The sequence below is a fragment of the Miscanthus floridulus genome, chromosome 16 (assembly GCF_019320115.1).
Source record: "Miscanthus floridulus cultivar M001 chromosome 16, ASM1932011v1, whole genome shotgun sequence".
Lineage (NCBI taxonomy): Eukaryota > Viridiplantae > Streptophyta > Magnoliopsida > Poales > Poaceae > Miscanthus > Miscanthus floridulus.
This window is the reverse complement of record NC_089595.1, coordinates 109,941,973-109,951,662: the sequence shown is the minus strand read 5'-3', so window position 1 is coordinate 109,951,662 and position 9,690 is coordinate 109,941,973. Positions and strand designations below refer to the sequence as shown.

Below are 9,690 nucleotides of genomic sequence, written 5' to 3'. Positions count from 1 at the left end.
GAGCCTAAAGAAAAAGTGTAGCACTAGCCCCCCCCCCCCCCCCCCTCCCCTTTTTTTCGGTCTTTTGAAAAAGAAAACAATCTCCAAATTTTTAACCACACCACTACACCAGGCAAACGTGCGCTACTGTAGTCACCAGTCGGCAGATCCATCCAGCCTGGTTTGCGCAGCCGCGCCGCGCGGGTCGTCAACTTCTCACAGCCCGTTCGGTTGACTGATTTGTATCGTTGCGGTTCATAAAGAAATACTATTGACTAATTTATATGAGAGAAAAATACTATTTCGAACCGAAAACGAGCCATTGCCAAACGAACTGGCTGTCAGTCGCGGGTCGCGGCGTGCCGAACGGAAACCACTGTGGCAGCCGAGCCCACGGGCCCCGGCCACCCCTGTCGAGACTCGAGAGAGCGTCGAGGCAGCTCCGAACGATCTGCCGTTCCCCTGTACGCGCGGGCAACAGGGGGACCCTTCCCACGTCCGTCCCCTGAGATATTTTCCGCTCGCGATCGGCCGTACGCTCCCCATCCGACGCCTCCACTGCCGCCACCGCGTCGCCGGCGCAACCGACGGTTGCCTTTTGAAGACGTGGCCCAGGCAGGGTTCGCTTTTCCCTGTTCCTTCCCTCCCTCCCCTCTCCCATCCCCGTCTCCTGGCTGGCTGGCTGACCAGTGACCAGCCCTCTCCCACCTCGCACGCCTGTGGCTGTGGCTCTTGACCATTCCACCACCGGAGTTAATGCCTCCGCCTCTCCGTCAGCGCCGCCTCGGCTCGCCGTCTCGCTGTGCGCGGCGTGGGTCGTGGTAGCAGTACCGCGCGTGGTGGTTGGGGCCTTGGGGATGGGCGGAATTGGCGAGGGGAGGTGTGGACATTGAGGGGAGAGCTGTTGTGGCGCGTGTCTCCCTGTCGCCCACAGCTTCTTTTTATTCCTCCGCGCCCGGTTCCGTTCCGGGGAATGGATTCTGGGGAGGAGGGATTCTGAGCCGCGGAGTCAGGAGACGCGACGCCGGCGCCGCCGCGGTTGCTTTGATCCCTTGCCGTTGCCGCCTCGGCTCTCGTTCGTACGTCCTCGTCGTCGTGGCAATTTGGGTGAGTCCACGCTTACCTGCTCCTGCCATTCCGGCCTTGGATTTTTTTGGCTGTTTCTTCCCACGGTCTAGGAGCGAGAGTTCCTGGTTGCTCGTTGTTCCTTTTTTCCGTGCTTTTATGTGGCGGTAATCCTCAGTGTTTCGCAGCGGTGTGCGTGTCCCTTGCCTAGATTGGCGTGATCCAATTCTAGTCCAACCGAGAGGCGTAGAGGTGCGCGCCGCAGAACACGAGCGTGCGCTTGGTGCTTGCTAAGGTAAATCTATGTTTCACCTTTTGCTTGTTGATGAGTTGCTACTAGATCCATTTGATTGATGTAGTCATTTTTGGGGGCTATGTCTGAAATTGGGAAATCGGGTTAGCATCATGCTTCCTGTTTTCTGAAGAGTTTGTATCGCAAGGTCATGGCATGCGCATGCACCAAGTAGGAGTACCAACTCTTTGTGGTGAAAAACTTCCTATTAAGTTCCACTCCCGCCATATACATATACCCACCGCACTTCGCTAGTTTTAGTGAAATCTCCAGCGCGATTGATCAGCTGGATTTCAAAGTGGAGTTGTATCTAAACAAATCTAATGGAACTTCTAACCCTTTTATGTTTTCCTGATTTACCGGTTTCTGCATCGTTCTTCTGTCAGGACTTAAAAGATCTCGTTATCTCTGATTATGTTATTGTTTGCGTCCTTGACAGAAGAATCTACAGCCATATTTCCAGGCTCACGGAAAAAACTCATTTACTTGAATCATGTCAGACTTTGTCGGGAGTAGATATGACAAGCAAGAAGATTGTGCCTCCATGCAGCATGCCCGACAGTTCAATTCTAGTATGTGGGGTATGGCACGCCATGTTTCCAATGAATTGGGACCAAAGAATAGTGAACAGGTTGATGAGTCTTTTGAAAAATCTATGAAGAAGGATGCTGTGAACTTGCGAGCCAGGGCAGTTGTGTCAGAAACATATTCTATTCACAAGCTTTCAGAGTTACCGTTGGATTTTCAGAACCTTGGGAGCTCAGATGATCCAAGTCCAGATTGGAGCCACTTTCCAATGTTCGAAATTAATCGAAAGATTGACAGTATTCTCAACCGTAAACGAAGGTCTGCAGCACTTGGTCCTGCACCTCTGAATCTAAATGTGTCTGCATCCCATGTGATGGCTCTATCGTCACAAGAATACATGATGCACTCACATCAAATAGCTGACAAGAACATGGATACGTGCAAACCTGCAGAAGGCTTTGCATCTCGCATAGACGATCCTGCTGGCCTCAACTCAGATCCTTCAGGGCCAAAGTTAAAAGGACAATTATCGGATACCATGTCATGTTCTTGCAGCAAGGATGACAACAACTCAGCAGATTGTCCAATAGATGAGCAGCATACAAGCCACTATTTTGCAAACTCAAAGCATGAACTACCCTCTGTATCTAACGAAAAGAAGTTCAAGTTTGCAGGAAACAACCACAATCGAATTGTTGCAAGTGAGGCCCACAATCTGAAGACAAGAAGATCTGTTGTCCATAAACAACAAAGTGCTGCAGAGGCAATGTTCTGTGCACCAGTACTTGGTAGTGAGTTTCAGAATGAACCAATAACTATTTCTACCATCGGCAAGAAGGATGGTGAAAATTTTCATGAGATGTATAAATCTCATGGCAAGGCTGTTTCGTGTTCTTTGTTACCTTATGAGCATCATCATCATCTCAAAACACAGAGAACGGAATCTGCAGGAAATCTGAAAGTCTGCACGTTACCTGATCAAACTGCAAATAAATTGACAGAAAAGAGTAATGGTGAGCTGCTGACATATGGACCAAAGTCAAAGGAAATGTATACAGGTTCTTGTAACCGAAGAAGGCCCTATTTATTCGAAAAGTTAACGGTTCCTTCCAAATCACAAAGTGCATATCCTAAAAATTCTGTGTCTTCAGGAAAATCTAGCGGCTTTGGAGTTTGTATGTACGGCACCAATATTGGCAGTCGGTTATTCGGAGCACAGAATCAATCTTCAGCTAAGACTGAAACATTGCACAGTGATACTCTTATTGGGTCCAAATCCTCAGCAGGTGAGGTCTAGCATCTATAAATTAGTATCAGCTAAGAGCGTGTTTTAGTATGGCGTCTTGCGTTAAAAGGTGCTTTTTTTTCATCGAACGCGCAGGAGAACTGCACATCTTTATATATTATATAGAGAATACAAGGTGCTTCTTAGTTATTCAAAACATATATGCTAACAGAGCAGCATCACTGGAATGTTTCATTTAATATATATCTTTTTTTTTGTTGCTGATGGTAGCAGTATCACTCTCAGACTCACACCTGTTTTCCTTTTTCTGGATTGTTGTAGGCATTGCTTCATTGCCGGCACAAAAGGTATCAGAGTTCCATAATCCAATAGCAATCTGATCTCCTGTTTTGCGCATGAAGAGTGTTCCTGGACTATTTATATTGTTCGATACTATAAAAAACAACATATGGCTTGGAACTGTTTTTGTATTGTTTGGATGGTTTTGGGGAAAAAAAACTTTCCTGAAAAGGTTTATAAACTTGATTGTCAGAAATGCATTTTGATGTGTCATCAACTTTGTTTTCAGTGTTAGTCGATCTTTCCTGTTTATGCTCTTTAGTTAAAATCCTGGAATGTGAATATATTTAGGTTGGTTTGAATATATGCTCACCTACCTGTTGCTTGTTATTCCACATGATAATTATTTCAAGCTGTGCTCATTAGTTATGGGCCCGTATCAGTTGATAGATCTATGTTTTTGAAAGTAACTTGATAGATCTATGTACTGATTCTATTATTACCAATAAATGTACTACAGGACTACGGTTGCCCAGACGAAGCAAAAAGTGAGCAGCTGGCAGCTCCGTCCAAGAGACGAGATTCAGGATACAGTAAAGAAGATAGAACCCATAATGTCAATGAAGGTCATGATGTTTCGTCCAAAGCAACCATTGGTAGTAAGCAATCGTGCATGCCCGGAACAGGAATCACGAACCTAGATCTGATACTTTCCCAAATGAGCAGAATGAGAAATCAAATTTCCAGTGGTATAATTCAACCACCAATTGGTGCCGAGCCAAGTGATAGATGGCTCAAGCGCCTACCGCTTGACATATCAGATCCTGACATGCCTGGTTCCAAGAGGCCAAAAGTTGGAGACAGTCCTCCACTCAGGCAAAGAAATCGTTCTTTTGACATGGCACTTCCTTGCAACAGGACTGACACTGGAGCAATCGATCGTGTTAAGGAGGACCAGAGCTTGGATGAAGGGAAAAAAATGCAAGAAACGCAAGAAAGAACCCCCATTCTAGAGAAGAGCGTGAATAGTTGGATAGGAAGATGGTGCCAGGGTGGCACTTCAGTTTTCCATGAAGACCCAGGCCAGGGAAGGCAAGCAACAAAGCCTGGCCGGTTATCCGAAGAACTTGAAGGTCAGTTCCCAAGCATTGCAGCGATGGCGATGATGGGGCGAGCGATGAACAAGCTTCGGCCATGCGAGCATCAGAAGAAGGGGCCATTTGTGGTGTGGAAGACAGATTGACCTCGTGGTTTATTTTTTTGGTTTCTTTCCAAAAAAGAAAATGTAAAGCAACTGGGAATTTTGCCTGGCAGTGGTTCATGGTTTATTTTTTTTTTCTGAAGTGAAAGTAGCTAGGTGTAGTGTCTACTGATGGTGTAATGGTTTAATATACCAACAGTATAATACTATAATGTTTACTGTTTCGTTATGATGATGATGTGTTGAGGCCTCCGCTGAAGGGCATTGTCAAGACGAACATGTGAATTATCCCTGAATAGAAACATTGATCTTCATTTTTCTTTTGATAGGGGAACCATCACGCGCCAACATGTTGTAGAAGTAGAAGTAACTAGAACAACTAATGATGAAGCAAAAAAGAACATATGATGAAATCATAATCCGTGTAATTGGGAGCAATGAACAGCTGAATAGGCGGCTAAGCACTGAACTAGTTTCGGTTGTGGTTGTGTGTTATGGTAGGCAGTAGGCACTACTGCACTAGGAGGGTTATCCTGAGATATATAGATGGCCATAAGGCCCGCGGCCCATCAGCACGACCCACGGACCGTTTTGGCTTGGCCCAGGCGCGGCCTGGCACAGAGGAGAAAGGTAGTCAAGACCAGTGTGCTTCCTTCATCCTTGAGACCTTACTCATGCGGCGACACACCTGACCCACGCACGCCAGTCTAAAGATGTCAACGGGGCCCCGTTCCCCGATTCCCCGCGGGGAATTCACCCATTAGGGGACAGGGATGGTATAAATTTTCTCCCCATGGGGAATTAAATGGGGAAAAAATCATCCCCGTCAGGTATGACGGGGACGGGGATGGTATGCATGCCCCCGTCCCCGTTCACCTGCGGGGACCCGATGCCTCCCTCTCCCTCACGCCCCTGATAGTGGGCAACGGCGTCCCCCGACGCCTCTCCCTCTTCATCCCTCCACTCTCTCTCTCTCTCCCTCGAGCCTCGGCAGCGCTCCCCTCCCCCAGCCCGACGCCCCTCCCCTCCCCTCCCCATCTGGCGGCAGCCCCTCCCCTCTCCAACCCGGTGGCTGGCGGCGCACCCTCCCCTCCCCTCTGGCGAGGGCTCATGGCGGCGAGGCCTCCCGGATCAGGAGCACGGCGCCACGCGCGGATCTCCTCTCCATCCCGGCAGCGCCCCCTCCTCTCCCCATCCCGATGGCTAGATCCGGAGCACGGCACGGCGCAGCGCGCGACCCGCCTCACAAACCCTAGCTCTCCCGCTCTCTCCCTCTCCCATGCGCCCCCAAACCCTAGCTTGCCGCCCGCTCATTGACGACGACGCAAGGAGGCTCTCCCTTCCTCCCGGATCCGGCAGGTGGTGTCCTCCTCCTCCCTCCCGAGGCCACCCCTCTCCTTCCTGCGGCGCAGCTCCCTCCGGATCCCGTCGATGGCGCGGCCTTGCCGCCCCTCGATCTCCCTCCTACGGCGCAGCTCCCTCTCGAGCCTATCGACGGCGCTGCAGAGGCCCCTGGAGGCAGAGGCCCTGGCACGGAGGGCGCACCGGCAATGGAGGCGGCGGATTTGCAGCGTGGAGGCAAATCCAGCGCGAGGAGCAGATCCAGCAGCGGGGGGCCACACGCGCCTGATACAGCAAGCGGCGGCGGCGTTGCTCGACCTCCACCGCCTCCACCAGATCCGACTGTATGGGCTCCACCGATGGTGCCTCCAGGTGTGGATTCATCGGCGATGGCGCGTCCAGGTGCGAAAATCCAGGATGGCAGCAGCGTGGGTGTGCAGTTGATGCGGGGATGGGGATCCCCGTGGGATTAAATCCCCGAGCGGGGACGGCGATGGGGAAGAAGTGCTCCCCATGAGCCTTCACGGGGACGGGGACGGGGAAAATTTGCCCCCGCGGGGACGGGGATGGGGCAGTAACCCCCGACGGGGAATTCCCCGTTGACATTGCGACATGCCACACAACCTCTCGAGCTTCTTCTTGAGGTCTTTGCTCAACACACTTCCCCAACCTCTGTCCTCCCGAGATCCTCCCACATCAACCTCCGTCCTCCCGCATAGGATCCCCATCACCAATTCCTCCACCCTGGACACACGCCCCGATAGGCCGCCTTCTCTGTCTTCCCCATCGGCCTGGGATTACACGATTTGCCGCGGGAAGCAGGCTGACCCATGTGGCCTCTGGCGGTCACATCGACAACCTGGCAACCGCATATCTAGCGCCCTTTCGGCTTGGATATCAATGATGGATGAGTGGTGGCCGACGTTTGACCAAGCTGCCGCGGCTGACACGCGGGATTGTGGGTTAAGTCTTTAATCCTGTTCTGATTCCTGAATCTCTGTTCACTATGTGTTCGTTTTGGACTCAGGGTCCGACCGATCGCTCTTCTGATGCCCCCTCTTTATAAAATTTGGGAAAGGATATATTTTTGCATCTTTGGGGGCAATTTATTTATGAACGACACTGCTAGCTCCTAGACGTCCGGCACGTGAGACGCATCCGGACGTCGGGCCTTCGCACTTAGCAAACCTATCCACCCCAGCCGCTTCACTTTTCTTCATCGCCCGACCCTCTTCCTCCAGCCACTTGCTTCTCTTCATCGCTAGATCCCCGCTCCAGCCACTCGCTTCTCTTCACCGCCCCCCTCCCCTCTCCGTGGGAATACAACGAAACCCGCTTGCCCCCCTGCATCACCCGTTCCCCCACGCTAGATGTGTCACATCCTCATCGCGCTCTCGTCAGAAAATTATTTTGCAACATCAAACAAAACGCAATGCGAGGTGAAACATCAGAACAAGAACGACTGCAACAATACAACAAAGCTGCTGCAATACGAGATGCAACATAAAAAATACTAATGCAACAAAGAAAAATTACTTGTTGCAACAGCAAACCAAAGCTACTGCGACAACAGAAACAAAGCAGAATGCGAGATGCGTGTAAGGAAAATGGACCCTTGGCCCATTTATTTTGGATTTTGGTGTTTGATGACCAACACAACCAAATTGGACTAATAAATTTGCAAGTGTTTATTTTGTAGTTCAATAGGGTGCAAGACATGACTTGGACGAAGGCGACGTGATGATACGATGATCAACACCTTAAGAAAGACCTTAAGAGCATAGGAAAAGACCCAAGATATCAAGCAAAGTCCAAGCATGAAGATAGGAACCAAGCCGTACGCAAGATCGCGAAGAAACGAGCTCGCAGAGGCGACCGGACGCTGGACCGGTGGCTCGGCAGATAGGCGACCGGACGCGAGGACCGGACGCTGGCGGCAATCGACCGGACACAGAAACGCAGCGTCCGATCAAGTACAGAGAGGTTCCAGGCACGCGAAACTACGACCGGACGCGTCCGGTGGCAGGCGACTGGACGCTGGCAGCGTCCGATCGGTGGTTCACGGCTACAACGGTCGGGACGACCGGACACGTCTGGTCAGGATGATTCAGCGTCCGGTCAGTAGCAGAATTGTGGGAGTTCGACCCCAACGGCTACTTTCTCAGTGGGGCTTATAAATACAACCCCCAACCGGCCATTTGAGAAGTGTGGAGCTGAGGAAACATACCAAGAGTGTTGATACACCATTTTAGTGATCTCCACATGCATAGTGCTTAGTGTTTTATTAGGTGATTAACATAAGTGCTTTGCGAAGTGCTTAGGTTGATTAGACCACCGCTTATGCGCTTGCTCTAGGTGTTTGCCTAGTGTTTAGTGAGGTTTGCATACCTCTTGCCACCCCGTGCTTGCGAGCACAAGTGTTGTACATCGGAGGAGCTTGAAGTCTTGCGAGATCACACCAACCACGTTTGTGGTGTGGCCGCCACCGTGTACCGGAGGGAACAAGGCCCGCGGCGTTTCGACCAGAAGCTTGATAGTGAAGACGGCGGGGAGCATCTGGGAGAGGCTTGCCGAGAGGCACATCGGAGACCCACTTACGCGTGGGGAAGGCCCGAGGCTATCCACGGAGTTACCCGATCGGGAGCTTGGCCCTTATGAGGGATTCCTTACGAGGGGCTCCAACGAGGACTAGGGGGAAGCTTGCACGCTTCTCGATACCTCGGTAAAAATACCGGAGTCGCCGACGGGAGTTTTTATATCTCTACCTTGCTCTTTAGCTTCCGCATTTACATTGATTACTTTAATACGTTTGCAGTAGAGATAGCAACACACTAGCAAAACCATAGTTGCACATCTAGATAGTTTATCTATTGCATATATTTTGCTAGGGTAAGAAAAAGAGGCCATAGTTTAGAGTAAGTTTTTTAAGTTGCCTAATTCAACCCCCCTCTTAGGCGTCACGGTCCTTTCAATTGGTATCAGAGCCGGTTGACTCATATTTGGACCTTTGGCTTAATCGCCATTGAGCTAACGCTATTGTAGAGTGGTTGGGATGGATACCGCTAGGCCTCCACAATTTGATGGCACTAACTTCCCATACTATAAAGCAAGAATGGCTTGCCACCTTGAGGCGGTTGATTTGGGTGTATGGAGAGTCACTCGTGACGGGATGAAACCCATCAAGAATCTTGAAAAACCCACAAAGAGTGACGAAAAAGAAATGCATTTCAATGCTAGAGCTAAGAATTGCTTATTTTAATCTTTTAGCATAAATGTGTTTAACCAAGTGTTCACCTTAAATATGGCACATGAAATTTGGTTAAAACTCCAAGAGCTCTATGACGGCACAAGTAATGTCCGTGAGCAAAAACATTGTCTAGCCAAGCAAAATTATGATTCCTTTGCTATGAATGATGATGAGCTTGTTCGTGATATGTATTCTCGATTGAATCTAATCATCAATGAGCTCCATTCAATAGGATTATTAAAGCTAGATGATGTGGACATCGTGAGGAAGATCATCTCCATTCTACCACAAAAGAAATATGCAAGCATCATCACCATCCTTCACAATATGGAGAACTTGAGCACTATGACCCCGGGCATTGTCATTGGAAAGCTAGTGGCATTTGAAATGTCACGTAAGATGGGTCAAGGAGAAGCATCTTCATCAAGCAAAGGCAAGGCTCTTGCTTGTAACGAGAAGAAAAAGATGAAGGGCAAGAAAGTTGAGTCAAGCTCAAGCTCAAGCTCCTCAAG

General features: G+C 49.9%; 1 protein-coding gene across 7 annotated transcripts; it reads left to right on the top strand.

The window, feature by feature from the left end:
* The first annotated feature begins 624 nt into the window (after window positions 1–624).
* Window positions 625–4,819, top strand: LOC136512759 (uncharacterized). Of its 7 annotated transcripts, none has more exons than XM_066506755.1 (5): window positions 625–1,086; window positions 1,256–1,339; window positions 1,776–3,150; window positions 3,432–3,457; window positions 3,910–4,819. In XM_066506755.1, exons 3-5 carry the CDS (start codon window positions 1,830–1,832, stop codon window positions 4,630–4,632), a joined length of 2,070 nt encoding a protein of 689 aa, XP_066362852.1. In that variant the 5' UTR covers window positions 625–1,086; window positions 1,256–1,339; window positions 1,776–1,829; the 3' UTR covers window positions 4,633–4,819. The 7 variants fall into 7 exon arrangements, with proteins under 7 accessions (XP_066362852.1, XP_066362853.1, XP_066362854.1 ...); XM_066506756.1 differs by having other exon boundaries at window positions 1,723–3,150; XM_066506757.1 differs by having other exon boundaries at window positions 1,233–1,339; window positions 1,837–3,150.
* The last annotated feature ends 4,871 nt before the right edge of the window (window positions 4,820–9,690 follow it).